Raw genomic sequence first — 22377 nt, forward strand, 5'->3', positions numbered from 1 at the left:
CAGAATTGGTTAAACAATATAATATTTTTCATGTTTAAAACAATCCATTAGTTTCATCCTATAAAGGAACTGGAAAAGTTTTTCAAAATTGACAACATTTTGCTCAATTAAACTGTTGATCATTTCATATTCATTTCTCGAGAGATCTCCACGGTAACGGTCAGAGATGCATCACTAGAAACCTCACGCTTATATGACTTCATACACAATGATTATCCATCAGTTTACTTGTTATTTGTGTACAGGAAACTGGAATGCTTGAATGATATTACGAGTTCACCTAACTTGGTAAACGGAACGAAGGTCAAAGATATAGTGACACGATAGGGTATTCTAATCCGTTATCCCCAGCCCCGCTAACTAGATCAAGAAGTCTTGATGAGGCGTGGAGAATGTATTCTACAAGCACCCAGAAAATAGGAGGTCACTAAGCACACAAATCAAGCACACTTATACAATGATAGAAACGCCTTTCGGAGAGCCACAAAATAGCGTACTAAGAAAATCAGTCAGCTAATGACAGTCAAGGATTTCCGAATAGGAAATGTAAGCTGTACGCTAACTAAGCGTCTCCTGGCACGAGAACATGAAATTCGAATTTTCAGAATAAAATTACGAAATTAGGACCTTTTCCAAATGAGTTCTGGGGATTTAACGTCCTCAACAGAAACACACAGCGGAAAATATCCAGAATAAGAGGTCATTATCTAAAACGACAATTATTTTACTTTATGAATGAGCATTAAATAATTGTTGATACCCGTAGAGTATTCAGAAAAAACAACTGTTGTAGGCGAACATTCGAATTTAGTAAACAACCTTCTGTCTATGTGATAACGAAATAAAAATGAAAGTTGTCGAAATTTCAAACTCTAACATAGGTAAAATAACATTCAAAAGGTCGACTGAAAGCTATAACAATCAAAACATACACTAAACATTCTCGTACACAAATGTAAGATGCAAAATACACAAAGTCAACATATCAAGAACTAATCACCGAGATGTAGTATGTGGTGGTCTTCAATTAATTGTTCATGATCACATGTGATCACGTTCAAAATGATCAAGACCATTGAAAAAATCACTTCTGATTCCAGGTATCTGAAGGAGAAGAAGAAGAAGAAGAAGAAGAAGAAGAAGAAGAAGTATCTCTGTGTAAAGTGAACAACCGTGGAGTGAAAAACACTCTCATACTTCTAACATCCAACATCGAAATGATAAAAATGAGAGTGTGGATCAACATTAAAATCACTTGATATTCTCGTCATATATATGTGTAAACTGTAATTGCGTGAACCACAGACAATGCTCAATATTAATCAACACAATTATTTATTGGTTCAATCCAATCTGGATAACTGTCAATTACGCAAGTGTCATTCATCGACCTAATTAAAATATACAATATTGTGTTCAATTGTCAACATGCACTACTTCCCATGTCATCTCTATAACACAATTATCAATTCGTTCATAATGAACGTGAAATGTGAAATTGATCAGAACACACAGTAACACATTTATTATTATCTTCAACTGAATTGCATTACAGATACAGATAATCAGTGAGAATATTTATGAACATGAATCAACTGTTTACATTTTGTTGAAATTGGTAGTAATAATTTACAATGACATTGTTTAATTACCTATTAATCTATCTGTCGGAATAATATGCCTATGAATAAATAAACAAATGAATGAATGAACTGGGATTTGGACATTCGATATTGTTGAACCATAATAATATTCTATGTCCAAGTACTAGAAATTTATCAGATTTCTCAACATGATACCTCATTTGTTTAAAAGTGACCTTAACTTATATTTTATACTTGATCAACAAATATATACAATTTCGGCATGTGTAAATAATGTTTAATCGCTTTTCAAATGAGATTAAGTCATTATTCATGATATTGCTTTGTATCTGATTATTTCGATCCTATTGAAGCTTTCTAAGTAGAAAAATCATAAAACGTACGTGATCGTTTTATGTACACCCTTTGTTAATAACCATTACATGAAATGTTTGTAATACTAAGTTATATTTATAAGTAATGCGCTTGTGTCATTTTGAAGAAATAAAATCAAGTGAGATAATTACTCATTTTTCTTCCACTTTGCTCGGCAATTCTCCATCCTAATGGGCAGTTGATTGGAGGTTAATAATTACTCAATTAGTCGGCTTGAATAATAGTGAAACGATATTGCGAATAGTCTGAAGATGATGATTATGAACCAATTAACCAATTCACTATGCTATATGTTACTGGCTGTGAGATCTGATTTACTGAACTTGATCATGTATGGGTTTACAATAGAAAATTACACTCTTCGTTTAACATTGATAATAGTTTTTTTCCGTTTTTGCGGTTGGTGGTGTATAAGTGTGTAAATTAGATTAATCGTTGATTTGAATAGTTCGATTGAATTCATTATCGAATTCATGTTTAAAATATTTCATTATGTAAAAATGAGAATGAACATAATAAATCGGGATCCATCTGTCTTCATGTTTATGATCATATACTAATGAAATCATGACTTATGAGGTCACATGAGTATTGGTAGGTGGTAAACTGCATTCTGATCTCCAAATCTTATCTAAGTATCATTAGTTCACCAGAAAAATCACCTCAGAATGGCTCATCTTGTTTTCTCAAGAAAACTTCATTCCATGCAACATAAGGAAAAGATCTTATTTCTGACCGTATTCCAAGGAATTTTTCACTGAAAATTAATGGATTTAACAATGTAACTGATTGAAATTTAGTCCAATATTTTTATGTTGAATGAGATTATTAATCAAAAACAAGTTCGATTTCATTTTATTTTGCTAATGTCATTCTTATTTTTATCAAAAACTGGCAAATTGAAACTTAATCAGCGAATGAAAGAGACATCAATGGTTAATTTCAATATATGATTACCTTTTTTAGTTATATTAGGCTTATTTAGACTTAATAAATTTGAACTCAAGTTAACACAGTCGCAAATTTCGTCAAGATGAGGCAATTTGTTATCTTTCAGTTGAATTACTGTGATCTGTTAATTCATTTAAAGTTGGACGTTACCCCTAAAACATAAACAGAATTGAATTGTTATTTTAAGTGTTATCGAAATCTAAAATTCGAAATTAATTGGATCGGCTGAAGTTAGACATTAACACCGTAGGATGTCGACTCAGTGGTCTAGAAATTGAGCGTTCGCGTGCAAAACTGAAGGTCCTGGGTTTAAACTCCGAGTACGGGGTCGTGAATGCGCACTGCTGAGGAGTCTCATTCTAGGACAAAACTGCTATCCAGTGCTTACAGGTATTCATTAGTGATCTAGCTTAGAATGACTCATGAGTTCAAATATTGAAATTAATTGTGTTACGTCTAAATCAGTTCACGTATAATTTAAAAACAATTTGAAAACGACCAATTTCTAATTATATGAATAGTGATAAGATTCTGAAAGAAATACAATATTCCATTCATTAATGATAATTTATTATTTAACTAAAAACAATAGATGAAACTTTATTTACGTTCAACATTCTGTGAAAAATATATCTAAAACAGCAAACATAATTTTACAATAGCATAAAGTAATCTAAATTCATCCTCAAAAATGTTACATCGCATAGCTTATTTTTATTGGGATCACAAACCGATCAATATTAGACCACCATTGAAAACCTGGGAGTAGTGTTCGGCCGTTTCACCCTGTTATTAGACTCCTCAGAAGTGCGAATCCATGATTTCTTATGTAGTACTCGTACAAACGCCTGACCTTTAAACCACTAAGCCATCATCCAATGATGTTAATATATAACCAACCAATCCGTAATATTATGCGAACGAATTTCATTGTCTTCGGTGGACAACTGCTTCACACCCGACACGGTTGAATCTCACTAGTCACCAATTAACTAAATACCTAATTAAACAAAAAAATTGTGATCGATATTAATCATATCAACTGAGTGGATACTATATGCGTTTTTCTGTAAAATATGAAATATCAATTATAATTTTCTAATGAAATCATATCACATTATGAGTTTATAATTTGATGAAATTTATTGATAACCATTGATTAATTGTTCTACACAGAATCTATAAGTGATAAGCCTCATCAGATCAAATTGTTGATTTCATAGAATCAAATGAATTTAGGGTCAAAAGCAATAATATATACAACATATATATCATTGTTTACATATCACATGTTTGGGATATAAAATAAGTGCTCTATAAATATAATTTTATACAAGTCACCAAAATGTAAATTATGTTTGGGGTTATTAACATAAATAAAAAAAGTGAAATAATATCAGAAGGGGTTTGGTGTATATTATAGTCATTCTAATAGATGAGGAGTCCCACAGTAGGACGATACGGCCGTTCAGTGTTCCCAGGTTTTCCATGGTGGTCTAGCTTCAAATGACTCATGATCTCATCTGTTTAAAAAAGATGAATGTATACCAATTTTACAGTAGATGTCTATGTTGTCTAAAAAAATAGTATAATAATTAACCTATTTAAGATGAATAAGTTCATTGAAACTGGATATAATTCACTGAATTGTCGAATTATTTAGACTAGTATCACTGATTCGATGTATTAACCCATGACTACTGAGTATACTTTATCCAATCACATAGAATCTCATTCTTAACTAGAATTATATAACATTAATAAATATTAGATTGTTTCACTGAATGACTCTATTCTCAGCTTTTGAATATACATCAAATCCTACAATATTAACAATTACATCTTGTTAGTACATTTTAGAATATGCTCAAGTCTGCGTATCATGCAAAGAAATCAACTGATCGAATTATATAAATATATCAGTGTTAACTATTTTGTTCAAACAAATATTGACAATTTAATAATCCATAAAATTAAGGAAGTACTATTGAAACAACCATTATATACACGAAATTACCGAAGGCAAACTTAGCTAAGTACAGAGAAACACAATGCTCTAAAATTTACTTGATTTTTATTTGGTATAATACAACAACATGTTACTCATGAGTACTATAAAAACAATTTGATATTTTAAAAATGTTATATGCGCATGAAGAATAATGAATGGTAACTGCTAGGACCTATCTATGGAATATTATCATATACATTCTTATTGTATAACTATTAAGTAACTATGTTATATGTATATATTCATATTCCTTTTATTATAAGCTTCCATTTGACCTAGTAACCACTATTATACGATTTACTATCCTCAAGTTATTCCAAATGTATTAGTTACAGTATCTCACAATCATAGCCACTTTTGGCCTGATCTTGTATAATTGTTAGCTTTTATTTCATAGTATGATGCAGTCTGAGTTGCTTGTATATAAACCGCGTATATCTGAAATGCATGATTCATTTAGCGGCAGTTGATATTGGCATTCCAGATTAAACTGGCTGGGTTAGGAGAGATGCTGCTATTTAGGGGGACTAATAAGTACTCATAGTTGAATCTAGGCTGTTTATACTGGTCTATACACCATTAGTCTGGTCAGTAAGTCGGTGTTCTAATTGGCGACCGTATCAAGTGATATATTCGCGGGGTATAAAAACATAAAAAAACTAAGTTTTTACACTTCTTAATTTGGTCTTAAACAGTAGTGTAAATGTTATTATTCCAAAAACACTCTGTTTTATTAGGTATTCAATAGACCTACAAAGCAGAAATGATATAAATATAAGTGGATCATTAAATTGTAACCTATTCACAATGTTTAATCGATCTATCCATTAAGTATCTCTTATCATTAAAACAAAACATTTTGACTATGAATATATTAGTTTGTCTTAGAAACTTCACTAAAGTTTCACATTATATGATTCTTACTTTCTTTGAATAATAATAAAATAATAATATTGTTTCCTAAAACACTTATTACACATATTGCAAATGCCACATATTCTAATATTTCACGCCGCCATGTCTGGAAGAGGTTTGAAAGAAGACTTTATGGTTAATTCAATATATAACACCTGTTTACGAAGATCCTAAATATTATCTTGAAACTTGAGGGAAATTTCAAGTTAGGCTCCTATTAGGCACATTAGTGACAAAAATAATAACGTAATTGAATGAGTTTTTCTTTGAATGAAAAATTAAACAGTGAATTGTACATTATTCTAGGGTACTTGTGATTAACAGATAGGCATGAACCATAAATTATTGATCACTGGGTGGTGATCAATGTCATATGTGTTAAGTCCTTCTTAGTGCAGATCGAATGCTATCGACCAAGTTGTAATGAGACCACTAGTCTAGGTGCACTATTTTGAAATAAGATTGTGGTTGGAGGTAACCAACAGGAAACCCTGGGCCCGGGTTTCGTGCTGATTGTCACTCGTTAGCAAGGTGTACCTATAAACTTGAGGGAACTGGTGCTTCCTGACGGGTTCGACCACGCGTCACCCAGCTTCACAGTCAGAGACGTTACCACTGGGCTATCCGAGCCGCGACCGACCTCCAGTAGGACTAAGATGTAGTTACAATTGATTGATCACTGGGTGGTGATCAATTTCATGTGTGTCAGGTCCTTCTTAGTGCAGATCGAATGCTAACCTTTTGTTTAAACGGTAACATAACAAGCTTTTCAGTTTGAGATTCTTATATTGAATTTTAGTAATCATAAATATTAACCAAATTTTTATCAACTATTTGCTCCTTTAAACAAACGAGAAGATTTGTAGCTGAGATGGATGCATTTGATTAGTTTCAATACTCTGCATTAGACTGTTTCATAACTGATCTTTTATTGTCATCCTGAGTATCACTATCACCTGACACCTCATGGAAGAATAAGTACATATTATTTCAACAACTTGATCACCATCTTGTTGAAATTTTTGCATTCTTTTACATTAAAATAAAAACTTATCAAGATCTATTTCTAAGAAATTTAACTCATCAAACTTCAGATATCAAAAAAATAAAGAAAATGGAACTTTTACATTTGTCACCTCTAGTCACTTGTTCTTCATCATTAGTAGAATATTTTCATAACTTTATACTTATTTAATTAACTTTTCTTGATATTCAAGCTATATGGATCAGATAGAAAGAAACTAAATAGGTTCTTTGTTTCAGTATTATTATGCATATTTTATTAGTTATGAGAAAGAAAAATTCGTAAGACAATGCCAAAATTAACCAGAACTCTATTTCATATTTCAACTGAAAATACAAATCTTGTTATTTTTCTACTTTCTTCACTAATCGATATTAGTTATCTTCATTGTTGTATTTGACACACAATCGATAAGCCAAGAGAATTCCACTATTCTTAGACCTACAGCCAGAATGACAGAAAGCTAAATGACTGATTGTAAATGCATTTCATCATTATTTAGACTCATAACTTAAGTGATTATTTAAGAAGAAAATAAGACTAGGACTGGACATTGTTGAATTATACTATAGTTTCAGATCAGTTAACATCAACGATAATCTTATAAGACAATATGACAAAACTTAACACGCTATCAGTATTAACAACCAGCTGATGAGTAATGTTAATATGGATTTCACCACTGATTTTCTACAAAACTATGGACAGTGGATGGTGAATATGTAGAGGGAAACTGGATGGTTTTGTTTTTATGTCATCAAAAAAATTTAAGCTTTTAATCATTTTTTTGTTACATTTTAAATCAATCTTAATAATGCTTCTGATGTTTGATCTATGAGATTTACAACTGAACGTTAATCGTTTCAAACGTTTGTTCATTGGAATGCATATCAAACAAGTACATTTAGTCACTGAATTATGTTTCTTAAACATTAGTAACTGGGTCATACATTCGTACTCTTAAAGCTGTTCACATTACTATTCAATTTGTCTCTGTGAAGTTAAACAATTGAATATATTTACAACTAAGTAGTTCAGAAGTTTATTGTTATGTGAAATCTCCATAAAGCTACAAGAATATTTAATCGACTTTCATCAGAGTAAAATACCTGTAAAATAGATGTATCAGTTTCTAGGACAAAGGAAGAGTATATTTACCGTCCAACAGTTTTCTCCACATTGATTTACGGAAGGGCAATCGAACAGCGAAACCATAAATTAGGTGTTGGCTACACAAACTCATTTTATGTTCGATCCAACTTAACTATACTTCAGTAGTTCACACTCTCTTGCATTATTTCATGAAGTAATTGAAGTAGCATTATTTTGTATTATTACATTTCAACCAAAGTTTCAGAGTTTACTACCGCGAACGTACGAGTAAAGTGAAATAATTATTCAGTACTTTATATTTCTAATTCCTTAGCAAGATGTTTCAGATAGTAAATAAACGGTTTTGGAATTAATCAAATTCCTACTAGTAACTTTGTTGTTTACACAGAAATGCTCCCATTATCATTTGAGTGAAATGTACATTAAGTATGATCATGTGACTACAATAAATCTAGGTCTGCTAAACTATGTGCAACCATATATTAAATATTCACAAGTTTGTTAGAAATAGTTTGTAAATAGGGGTAATACTAATTAACGAAAGTAGCTCATGGTGTCAGTAAAGAAGGGTCAAAAATAATTCAGAGAAGAACATTTTTTGAATGACTTTCAAAAGTTGTATGTTAAATGATTAATAGTTCAATAATGGAAAATCTTATGAACTCTTATCTGATGGCATTACCTGATATATATATCATTTATACGGTCAAAGAGGTTGGTTTGAGATGAGCTCATATCAATAATTTATGCACTGCAGAAGCGTTAACAATCCATCTCTGTATGCAAAAGCAACACTTGTAAGTTATAATTCTTCCATGTCTCTAATGCCTAAATTTCGTAGATGGTAATTTAGTTTCACAGATTGAAATCATGAGTCAATTGAAGCTAGACCACCATGGAAAACCTGGAAGCACTGGACTGCCGTTTCGTCCTAGCATGGGACTCCTCAGCAGTGCTCATTCACGACCCCGCCCCCCGCGAGATTCGAAACCAGGACCTATCAGTCTCGCGCCAAGCGCTTAACAAGACCACTGAGCCGGCATCCAATGGTGTTAATGTCTAACTTCAACCCATCCACGAAGTTTCGCTACCGTATACAATTGTCTTCAGTAAGCTGATATCTCACAACAGAAGAAACGGCCGTCCAGTGCTTCCAGGTTTTCCATGGTGGTCTAGCTTCAACTGACTCATGATTTCTACCTGTGAAATTTCTAAAATCTCCACAAACCCCTTCTGATGGTAATTTAGTTGTTAATATATCCTTCTAATATTTTTAATCTTATTAATTTTAGTTTCTCGTTAATGTCATCTTCACATTTCTAATTTATTCTTCATCTTTCTCATACCCACAAAGTAGACAATTATCTTTTACATATTTGGTTTTATATCATTCACCAAATTCTCGATGTTCATGCGGTGTAACGAATTAGCTAAAGGTGGGAAATGTGAACCTTACAAGAGTTATCTACTATCCCGGGGTTTGATCCTTATGAATCACGAACTAACAATACAGGAGTTTTAGCGATTCATAAAATCGACTGTTGACTAAAAACATGACGGTGATTGGGCAAGCATTTTCATTTCATATTTTTCTCGTGTACTTTGTCTTATTATTCAGGTCTCTTATAAACAACCAATTATCGAAGCGAGATGTATTCAAATACGAAACTGAATAATTGACAAACATCATTTACTTCTTTTCTTTAATACCCACATGTCCCTCTAACGATCTCGGATATAAGTTGACCTCAAATGGGCTGAAATATATTTCCTTATTTCGAAACAACTGGTCAGACTTATCGATCAAAAATGTTTCTTTCCTCTCTTCAATAATAATGGTTTATGGAATAGACATGCTATCAACGAAACTATGTTGCAGTCACTTTAATGTGGTCTAGTCATTTGTTGCCTACACTATGAACACATAGCCTTTGGATAGAAATTACTATCGTATTGATCACTTGTTTTATACTTTAATGTTTATGGCACAGAAATTACTGCCCATATTTTTCGTAATTGCACTTGTCTTCTCAAATAGTTATTGCTAATATTGATTTCCTTATCATTTCATCATTACTGTTAAAATTTGTATTTTTCGATAAAAGTTTTTTCCATAAAACTTGGATCCTAGATATTATGTAATCTGTCAGTGTCATAACTGTGTAGTTAATCTGATTTACTAGGCAATATCCTTGAATATTAAGATTGTCCAATTCACTTTTATTATTTTTATTTCTTCCTTGATTACTTTTTATTGTCTCTACAAATGCTTTCAAGATCCAGGTATATTTGTCTGATAAGTCCTAAACAGAGCTAAACACTAGTCTTAGATTCAAATGTCAGGCACTAATTAACTCGTGAATCAGTTTTCTAAGCCCTTCTAATAGCCCCAGACTAACTCTATACGACAACTTGTACACGATAGAAAGGGCGCGTAATATGGAAAGAACGCTTTACTCCAAGTTTCGTTTATGAACAGTGAATCAAAGGTATTCATAGCATTTCAAATGATCTTGGGCTTATGGAAAGTTCTCGAACCCTACTGAACATGGCAGCAGGGTAGATAACCATCCAATCAGAAGTGTGACACATGACTCATCACTTTCTAGCTGCTTCTGAGATACTTCTATCCAATGCAGACTGGATAAAATGTTTCCCAGAATTCTCAGTGCCCTTTGGGCTTTATTCGAGGAATAATCTGGGTCTTCCTATAATGGAGATTCATAGTTATCATATACATCCAATTACTTTTAAATATCAGAATATATTGATATAAAATTATAGTCTGAATCATGTATTCAAAAAATAGATAATAAGTTTTCTACAGAAACTATTTTAGATCAGCCAATATATATCAGGAAGGGTTTTGTGGATATTATAGTATCTAATAGTTGAGATCATGAGTCAATTGCAGTTAGGTCACCATGGAAAATTTGGAAGCAATGGACTGCCGTTTCATCCTGTTGTGGGACTCCTCAGCAGTGCGCATCCATGATTCCACCTCGCGAGATCCGAACCTAGGACCTATCGGTCTCGCGCGGGAACGCTTGTACATTAGATCACTGATCCGATATCCAGTGGTGTTAATGTCTAACTTCAGCGAATCCACGTAACTGAATGACCCATCCACCATTGTCTTCAGTGAATTACTATCTCATAACAGACCCGGATGAACTCCACTGGTCACTGTCTCTCAGTAGGACTCCAGGAAATACCTATAGGCCTATAGGTTGAGCGTTCGCGCGCGAGACTGATAGGTCCTGGTTTCGAATCTCGCGAGGCATAATAGTGGATACGCACTGCTGAGGTGTCCCACAACAGGATTAAACGGCAGTCCAGTGCTTCCAGGTTTTCCATGGTGCCCTAGCTGCAAATAACTCATGATCTCAACTATTACAAATTATTATATTATCCACAAAACTCCTTCTTATACTTTTCGTATTTATCTTATAATTACTGAATCTATGGTAAATTAGTATGACCGCAAAACCACACATTCAAGGTATATTTCTGTAGTAACAGGGAAAAAAAGTATCTTGTATCGTTTTTTTTCTAAATACATTTATACATAATCAGAAAATATTGTACAGATTATATGAAAATGTTTATAACTAACTACTTCTTGAGGTAGACTAGCTAATAAATCACGTTGTATAATCATTTATAACCTTGAACTTTTAGTTTATAAAGCATTTGAACTAAGTCAGATGTTTACTACAGTTTGATTTTGTCAATTAATATTACTTTGTAAAGATATGAAATTGTTTGCTTCAAAGGACTCTATATAGAACCGGAAGATAATTAGGCTGTAATATTTTCAGTAGATAAGTAAAGTAGCTAAGCAAAGAGTGTCTAAGAAACAAAAAGCACATACTTCTATATCTTTGTTGAATGTAGAATGAAATTAACTGGAGAATTATTGAAAGTAATATAACATCAGGTTTTCCATGGTGGTTAAGTGCTTGCGCGCGAAACCAGTGGGTCCTGAATTCGAATCTCGCGGGTGGCGAAGTCGTGGACGCACATTGCTGAGGAGTCCCGCGGTTGGACGAAACAGCCGTCCAGTGCCTCCAGATTTTCCATGGTGGTCTATCTTCAACTGACTCATGATCTTAACCATTGAAATATAATATTGATTATTGTGTTTATATGGTTGATTTATCTCTTTCACCACAAATAATATCAAGTTATTTTCTTAAATTTTTTTCATGGATAATTAAATCGTAGTGCTTTTTCTCTTTTTTTTGTTAATACAAAACACTTACATTCCTGTTAGTTCACTTCATATTAATAACGAGTCTTTCTCACTTCTTTTTCTTCTTTTTACTATTTTATTTTTGTAAATCAGAAAACTCTAGAAGAATGTGACTGTAAACTGTAAAAAAGTAAATAAATAAATAAACAACGTGAGTCTTGTGAAACTTTACTTTTTTTGTTTCTTTTCTTTTTTTCAAAAAAAAGAAGAAAAGAACAATGTTTACAAATCTAGAAGGTGAAAGAAGAGAAACAATGATAGTTTCTTGATAAAATTGAACTTTGTAAACTTAAATAATGAATATCAGCAGTTATTAAATAAATAAAACAAAAACAAAATTGAGTAAAAACATTTCTAATATGAAGTAAACATTATTAACCCTCTTATGTAATAAAAATATTTCTGTTTAAAGAATATTGTTATTAGTTAGTTCGTTGACTTTATTTTATATAGAACGTTTAGTTGTTCATGGTTTACTAACAGATTAGTATGAATATTATAGTGGTGAGAATATATTAAAGGTTAAGTGATTTCTGAAAATTTCAATAGCTAAGATCATGAGTCAATTGAAGCTAGATCACCATGGAAAACCTGGAAGCACCAAACGGCCGTTTCATCGTGTTGTGAGACTCCTCAGCAGTGCATATACACGATCCCACCTCTCGGGATTCGAACCCAGGACATAGCAGTTGCGCGCGCAGGTGCTTAACCATTAGACCACTGAGCCAGCATCCATTGGTGTTAATGTCTAACTTCAACGAATCCACGAAATTGAGCGAAACATCCACTATTGTCATCAGTAAGTTACCATCTCACAACTGACTCGGCTGAACTCCACTGGTCGCTGCTTTTCACTAGAACTCTGGAAATATTTAATGTGGTCTTTGTTAATTATTTGGCTAATAATATTTAGATGAGTTTATATTAGTTCATTTTGTTAGTGAAAGAATTATGAAAAATAAATAAGAACTAAGAAAATGTTTATTTTTTTGGTTAAGGACTTCTTAGGTGTTTCTAACCTAGATCCTCTTAAGGATTGGAATCAAATCCAATATAGCAACTATCCTACAACCAATTTTGATTGTGGTTAATTTTGGTTAAGCCCTTTTATTGTTAACTTAATAGACACTGTTATCAGGACAGTAACAATTCGCATATTTCTTTGTTCTGTTATGATTACTAGAGCACATGACAGACTAGCTAAAATGTTGATCGCTTAAATATCAACCAAATCCTATTATTAGTCCTTACTTTGCCTTGTTGCACCCTTATGTAATTCGACTATAAATTTGTCTATTTAATTGCTCGTATATACTTATTCGCCTATCCGCTTCAAATTCGTTTGATGTGCTTATAGCTTTGTGATCTACGCTATTCCCTAATAAACTGTAGTTGCCACTTTTCATTGCCATCTGATTTTAAACACCTTTGAGATTTGTATTATAACGGTTATCGAGGTGATCGATTAATGAAGCGAAGCCACTACACCTACACTGTATCATGTTGATTATGTTAACTTTGGATGACTGAATTAGAATCTAGTGTTTCTCATTTCTGACTTTAATGAATTTAGGATAAGAATACGATCAGCATCCATTGTTAGCGGTGATGATCATTGCACTTTTGATAGCATTATAATTTATTGATAAAATCTCTCTAAAACCTGAATAATTTATCTTAAAGTTGGTTGACAATATGGTAAGTATTTTTGACGTAATTGAATGAATTAAATAATGGATTGGTTGAAGTAAGAAATTAACACCGTTGGGCGCCGGCTTAGTGGTAAAGAGATTAAGCGTTTGCGCGCGAGACCGAAGGTCCTGGGTTCGAATTTTGTGTGCAGGATCATGGGTGCGCACTAATAAGAAGACCCATACTAGGACGAAACGGCCATTCATTGCCTACAGGTTTTCAATGGTGGTCTAACGTTGATTCATTCATGATATCAATTTTAACTTAACAATCTTCACAACCTTATACTGAAAGAGTTTTTAATTATTCCCTAGTTTTCAATCGTTCATAAGCCGACATCATTTTGCGATGAAAATTTGTATTTCCATGAATTATTCTTCACAATCCACTGAATTAAATGATAATACTTTGATTCGCAAGTGATGATATTGGTTCTATTGTTATGATAAAATTATAAAAAGATGAATACTTGATTATATTTAAGAAAAATTGAGCAATCCTGACCATTGAATATCACGTTGTTGTACTATGCATAAAAATATATTCTATTCCATTATGAATAGAATGTATCACAATTAAAAAGCTGTCAAATAGAAGTTATCCATTATGATAATATTAATAAAAAAGATACTATTTGTTGACTCACTTCTATAAGCTCTGTATAATGGTTATTAATCAAATATTCTAAATGATTAAAGTCAATTGACAATGATTGATTAGTTAATAAAACAAACATAGACGTGTTCAGTTCAATTAATTTACAATTAGTTAACCGATTAAATTACGTGATAAAATCCATACACATTGACATCATTATTTGTAAACCAGTGAATAGTTCAGTTATTGATATTTAGGAGAAACGTTTTATCAGTCTTTTTTTCCGTATATGTTTATTGTGTGGTTTCCGCAACATAACCATAACGTCATAAGTTCTTTAGAATTACTTTATGAATCCAATCCTCACATGATGTACATATGTTAATATAGACTGATAGAAATTCAGTCCTGAATATCAACAACGAGATAATACAATGATATATATATATAATACAATGATATAAAAACACACAAGTTTGTAAGTTTATGGACTCAGTATCTTAGCGGACAACGATTTGGTATTTGAAGCAAAAGGTACTAGGTTCAAATTTCAGTCTGTGGATTAACATTGGAATGCAGGTACAATTACCTGAAAAGTTCCAACTAGAATAAAATGTACTTCCCAAAAATCATAGTTAGACATAAGCTATTTATACTAAAGAAAACACAAACCTTTATTCAAGATTATAATTTATTTGATACAAGGTGGTTCAGTTTGTCTTGATAAACTGTAGAATATGTTAGATTGACTACTTATTCTGTATTGAACACATATGAAAATTGAAGTTCCTAGCAAATGTTAATGATTGATAATTGAAATCATTTTCGACTTTTTCATGCCAGTCCGAAACCCAAGTTAATCTAACTAGCATCGTTGAAAAAACAACTGGTGTATTACCAAATGAAATTATCTAAAAGTCGTTGACAAATACTTTATATGACAAATTTCATGGCTAATTGTCATGAAACGAGGATAAGAAAGGTATTAACAGTATTTAGATTTCAGGAATGAATTTGAGCATTTTACACTGATTAGTACTAATTGGTGTTTATCATAAGCGTATTAGAACACAAGACCTCTGTGCCTCATAGCGAGTGCCTGACTTCTAGATTTCTCAGCATGCATCCAATGGCTTACACGTTTTATTTCATTCAGCTCTAGATATTGTGTGACCATCTTTTAATGTCATTGGTTCATAGCTGCTTCACACTAGAAATGAATCTCATAGACCCAGAATCATCAAAGCATCCTTGAAAACAAAGAGGGAGGGAATCACAATGAATGTTATTCAGTGCTATGCACCAACCAATGATAGCAATGGTGATGACAAAGATCAGTTTCACGAGAGGCTTTAATCGATCATAGCGAAGTGCACAAGAAAAGACATGATATCCTAAAGGCAGATCTAAACAACAAAGTCGGAATGAACATCACTTAATAGGAAGATATCATGGGACGGCATGAACTGGAAGTGATGAGTATGATGAGATATTAGAAAATCTATGTGCGTTCAACAAAATGGTTATGGTCGGAATCATATTACCAAACAAACGCATACATATAGCTAAAAGGGTCTCACCGGACCATACTACAGAGACTCATGTCGATCGTATTTGCATCACTAAAAAATACAGGTCACTGGGTATGAGAAACAGGAGAGGAGATGACATAGTTCCACATCACCACCTGGTGGTTGCCAAGATGAAACTGAAGCTAGAGAAGCACTGGACAACTGGAAAAGCAGCAGTACAAATCTTCAATACAGACATCTTATGAGATGCTGACAAACTCAACGAATTCAAGATAACTTTCAATAACAGCCTTACAAGATCTACTCACAGAAGAAGAAACTACTATGGAGGACAATTGCAAAGCAGTCAAAGAAGCACTAACCTCAACGCGTTAGGAGGTGCTGGGCCTCAAAAAGCATTATCATAAGGAGATCAACAGATTGAATTCTGTAATGATCGATTGTCCACAGACCAAATCGCAACACTACGGACAATCGTTGAACAATCAGTTGAGTGAAACTCGTCCCTATACATCAACTCCCTTGATTATGAGAAAGCATTTGACAATGCGGATAGGAGAACCTTATGGAACCTTCTTCGACACTACGGTGTAACTGAAAAAATCGTCAACATCATAAGGCGAACTACACTGCAAAGTTGTGCATGGAGGACAACTGACAGACGTATTTCAATTGAGAACAAGAGTCAGACAAGATTACTTCCCCCCCCTTTTCTATCTTTTCTCGTGGTTGATTGGATTATGAAGACGTCCACATCTGATGGGAAGCATGTAATAAAATGGACAGATTGAATGCAACTAGACAATTTGGACTTAGCAGATTACCTGACCCTTCCATGTCATACACATCAACAAATGTAGATGAAGGCAACTAGTATGACAAAAGCCTCTACATCAGTAAACCTCATCATGCACATGGGAAAAACCAAGATTCTCAAACAAAATAAAGAACACCAACCAAATCACACCTGGTGAAGAAACTTTGGGAGATGTTTAATCTTTCACGTACCTGAGCAGGATCACTGATGAACAAGGAGGATATGATGTAGATGTAAAGGCAAGGATTGGCAAAGCATAGACAGCATTCCTACAGTTGAAGAACATATGGAATTCAAAACAACTGTCAACCAACATCAAATTGAGAATCTCCGATACGAACGTCAAGACAGTTCTACTGTACGGAGCTGAAACTTAGAGAACCACTACAACCACCATCAAAAAAGTGCAGGTGTTTACAAACAATTGTCTACGTAAGATACTCAATTTCCGTTGACCATGAGCAACAGCCTACTTTGGAAGAGAAAAAACCAGCTCTCAGACGAAGAAGAAATTAAGAAAGGAAGCTAGAAGTCGATAGGACATACATTTCGGAAATCATCAAACTGCGTCATGAGGCATGTGTTAACTTGAAATCCTGAAGGGAAGAGGAAGACCAAAGAACATAGTGTCGAGAATTGGAAGCAGACGTGAAAGGATGAATAACAACTGGAAGGAACTGGAAAGGGTAGCCCAGGACGAAATTGGATGGAGAATGCTGGTGGGCGGCCTATGCTCCTTCACTAGGGATGACAAACGTTAGTAGTAATGTTCGTTATCAAATCTGAAATTGTCATTCGATCTATCACATAACTGAATGTGTCATTAAGGGCTTAACACTTGATTTAATTTCAATGACCGCTCAAATATATATATTTAATGTATTGTCTACTTTCAGAGAAAAGTTAGGATAATTGGCACAAAATCGACACCCAATGGTCGTTCTTAAAACAAGCATAGTAGGACTGTTGTCATGTAGCTTGTGAGAGCCATCAGTGGGACTTTTTAAGAGTGATAAAATTTTTTTATCTCATATGGTCACGTAATTAATGAACAGTATTTCATGAAATATGAACGTTTCTTCTCTACCATATTATTGTTTTTGGACAAGGGATCAAAGGTGAGGTTAAGAACTTGTTCATTGAATAACTCTTAATAGGAGTCAGGCACAATTTCAAAAATGGCCCGAAAACTCATTATGGATTAGCTTTCAATTTTCTTTATTGCTCTATGTAGTCAGTTAAGCTGACGTTATGGAATAATGCTGACTTGTTATCTCTTGTATGTGATACATTCTTTCTGCAAGTTAAGAAAACGCTTGAACTTCTGTCTTAAATACTAAACAAGTTTCCTATTCTTGACACTTATTGTGATCAATAAATTTTATCTATGACTTAACTAGCCTAACAGTTTATCTACCACGATTATTCCATTATTTAAAGTGACGATTGACAATTGATAAAAAAAATTCGAACTCCTAGGATGAAATATCGACGGCCACACATAAAGAATTTATAGGATACGTTTTATAATGAGGAAATTCGGCTCAAGTGGCAATAATCTTGGAAAATTGAATTTTACATTAGGACCGATATTTAGATATCTAGTGTGGTATGGTATAAGAATAGTAAATCAATAATCATCCAAACGAAATCTAAATCATATAAACACACAAAGTTCTGGTCAAAACTAAAACACTATCAACTACAAAACTATTCCAGATAGATATCCATCATGAAAACTATGAGTAATTAACACATAAAAATATGGTACACATATGATGTATAAATTTTACTTTAGAAATTGATTACAGAAGCAGGTATCATTTGAAAAAAAACCACACCACACACACACACACATAGAATCCAATGAAGTTGTATACATTTGACAAACATTTTTCTTTGTAAAATTACAAATAAACTATGCATTACTGTTGTCAGTTTGTTTGTTATCCTGTCTTATAAAACAATATCATCATCATCATCATCATCATCACAGGAATTCATTGAAAGAAACAAAGTATTTGAAATAAAGGATTTGTAAAGAAAGAAAACTTTCGAACAATTAACAAAAGTAATAATAATAATATTAATAATCGGAATATGAAATTATTCGATACAACCAGTTAACAAGATCTTGTGGAAAATATGAATCAGATGACAATAATAATAGTTATATCAATAGTAATGATAATAATAATAATATGGATAATAATAATAATGTAAGGATTATACAACAATTTGTGCGATGAAGAGATAAAGGACAGTAATTAAATTCGTCATAATCATATTAATTATAATAATAATATTTTAAGAGATCAAAGTTTACATTCAAAGTTTATTAAATAAGTAAATTCACCAGGTAAAATGTAAAAAGTAACAAGAGATAGAACAGTATCAACTTAGGATACCTGATGTAAGTAAAATTGTGTGTGTGTTATCTCTGTTTGTTCAGTTTTTTGCATCTTATTGTTCAATCTTTTTTTAGTGTAATATTTAAAACATCATTAGTGTTCAATTCTGCTCTTTGTAGAATTACAATGAGCACAATCATTGTTCATATTGCATAATATTTTTTTCATTAAAAAGAAAAGTTGGTTTGGACAAATTAAGCAAAAACAAAACGAGCAGAACTGTGAAGAAAATTATGTTTCTTAAGTTAAAAATTATACGTTTATGGTGCATAATAATAATAATCATCATCATCGTTAACATTAAAAGAGAAATGAAAGGTAAATAGATAAATGATAAAGAATGAACAGCACACAAAATATAGATATTGATAAACACATAGTTATCATATCGGCATCTAAAAATGATCATCATTGTGTTTCTATGACAACATTAATTTAAAATAATGAAAATAACCTGATAGATGGAGATTATATGCATGTTTCGTACATTATATAATGAATTGAAATTATACACATATGTAATAGCGTACATATATATGTTATATTTATATAAAATGGAAGGTGCATACACTAATTCCCTAGAATAAAAACTCAATGAAGTGTCTATGATTTCTTTTTCAGTTTAACCAACAATTTTCTGTAAACATACTCCAAAAACTCCTCTATGCATACATACCTTTGTCATTATCACTTCGAGGATAAAGTAATGACTCAGAAGCTGGACCGTCATTATTACCCTGTTTAGTGAATACAGTAAGGTTACGATCTTCTAAAGCTGTAGTACGTTTGCCTACAACAATACCTCCAAATGCAAGATCACATGCAACGTCATCAAATGTCCGATTTTTAGTTTCTGGCATAAACAGGAAAAAGAAGATCCAGCAAATCACAACGACCACAAGGAAGGGCAAAAATGAATAACCACCGATGTTTTTCTGAACAGATAAAGCAAAATGTAAGATATACAAAAAAAATAGTTTAAATATATTAAATTGTAGCAACGAATAGAAAAAATATTTCATTATTATTGTATGATATCTTTGAAAAATGAATATAGTAATCTCACTGTGAGATTAGTTCATCTAACAGGTTAAATGCACAGAACTTGGAGATATACGTTTAGTTAAACCTAGCAGGATATAACTGAATGTTAACCGCCTTAATGCAAAGCATTTTAAATCTTTCCAGTTATTCCGAGATTTCGTATTATTGTAGCATCTTTTTTTCGCAAATCCAAACAATACAAATACTAGACAATTTTTTCAGGCACAAATTAGATTAATGATTATCAATATTCATACAATACAACTGTCTTTACAAATTTGTAAGGACTATATTAAACTGGTCTGTAAAGAATCACTAACAAAATTGTCATTGAAATTGGTGGTTGGCGCACATGTAATGATAATGTCAGTTTACAGAAAAAGGAGCATCACAAAGTTGATACTTGGTACTAGCTTTTGCCAACTTGCGTCATTTATGGCGTAGGCGAGATATCCGTCTATCAACCAAAGGACGTGTTTACTGCGCAGCAGTTCGTTCCGTCCTACTTTATGGCAGTGAAACGTGGCCGGTAAGAGTAGAGGACATTCGTAGGTTACTAGTATTCGATCATAGGTGTCTTCGAAACATTGCTCGTATATCCTGGGACCATCGAGTAAGTAACGCAGTTGTTAGGAAACGGGTACTAGGTAAGGATGGCAAATCGATTGATGAAGTGGTGAAACTTCATCAGTTGAGATGGCTGAGCCACGTGTTACGTATGCCCAACAACCGACTGCCTCGACGTGCTATGTTCAGTGGTATAGGAGTAGGTTGGAAGAAAGCTAGGAGCGGCCAGACCGAAACATGGCACAAGTCCATGAAGTCACTGACAAGTGGACTGAGTCATGTTGGTAGGTATAGACTACCTGGTTGGGGACCGCGAGATGATAGCAACCGATGGTTAGAGACCCTGAATGACATGGCTCAAAATCGTTTGCAATGGCGTAGGTGCATCCACTCTTTGTGTTCTCCCAAATTCTAATCTTCTGAATTCTTCATGTCCCTTTTTTCCTCTTTCCAAATTTATTTCACTGGATCATACTCTTTAAACAACATCTCCAAACACTAATTTTCCCGATTACTGCTTATACTCTTACTACCTCTACCACTACGGGATTTGAATCGACAACTGCATCTCTGTACTAATGTAGCATGGCAATTCGAACTGATGTACGTACGTACGAAGTCCTACGTTGTTACTGACTGACTTGGTAAGTATGAATTTGATAAGTTGTACAATTTTCTTTATGATAACATTTCCATTTATGGTCACTCAATATTTTGCATAGTAGAATAAATATATATATAAAGTTCAATAAGGAATACTTGATCAAATCTATCTTTATCATAACAAAGATAATTCACTTACCTGTATAACAGGATAACTACATAACACAATCAGATTTGATAACCATTGAATTGATTGACTAAGTGAATAAGCTGCAGCACGTGGACTTTGTCTAAATATTTCTGATACAATTAATGCAGGAACTGGACCTAAGCCGAGTGCAAAACTGCATATATAAACTAATATCAAAATGATCGATATTATACCCATAGCAGATCTCGCACCTACCGGACCAGAATATGCCAAATTAACAAATATTGTAAGTAATAATAAGGATAAAGCTAATGATACTGTAGGCCATAATAATAAAGTACGACGTCCAGCACGTTCGATTAGTGGAACAGAGACTACAGTTACGATAACATTAAGAACTCCAATAGCAAAGACACAATATTGTAAGTACATATCAGGAATACCAGCTAATTCTAACATAAGAGATGAATATGTTATAACCTATATAACAAATAAAAAAAGAAAATACATATATATATATATATATATATATATATATTGATAAAATTAAATTAACTCAACAATATAGAGGCTGATAATCTATTAATCCGAATAAATGTAGAAAGATAATGATCTACAGTAGAAACATAATATCCATTGTTTGAATGAATGATCTTTAATATTTGCATGAGAGCTTATTGTAAAAAACGAACATTTAACTCAACTTATGAATACA

The 22377-nt window shown here is 32.8% G+C and overlaps 1 protein-coding gene across 2 annotated transcripts in view; it reads right to left on the bottom strand.

Moving 5' to 3' along the window:
• Positions 1-17594: 17594 nt before the first annotated feature.
• SLC2A4_1 (Solute carrier 2, facilitated glucose transporter member 4) overlaps positions 17595-22377 on the bottom strand; it is a 58441-nt gene continuing 53658 nt past the window's right edge. Inside the window, exons 5-6 of one of the 2 annotated variants that reach the window (XM_051214957.1) lie at positions 21711-22142; positions 17595-20232 (exon numbers count right to left, since the gene is read on the bottom strand). In XM_051214957.1, the coding sequence (XP_051068143.1) occupies positions 19960-20232; positions 21711-22142 (705 nt within the window). In that variant the 3' untranslated portion in view covers positions 17595-19959. Of the gene's footprint in view, positions 22143-22377 lie in introns of both variants that reach the window. The other variant, XM_051214958.1, reaches the window with a different exon arrangement.

This window comes from Schistosoma haematobium, chromosome 2 (genome assembly GCF_000699445.3).
Source record: "Schistosoma haematobium chromosome 2, whole genome shotgun sequence".
Lineage (NCBI taxonomy): Eukaryota > Metazoa > Platyhelminthes > Trematoda > Strigeidida > Schistosomatidae > Schistosoma > Schistosoma haematobium.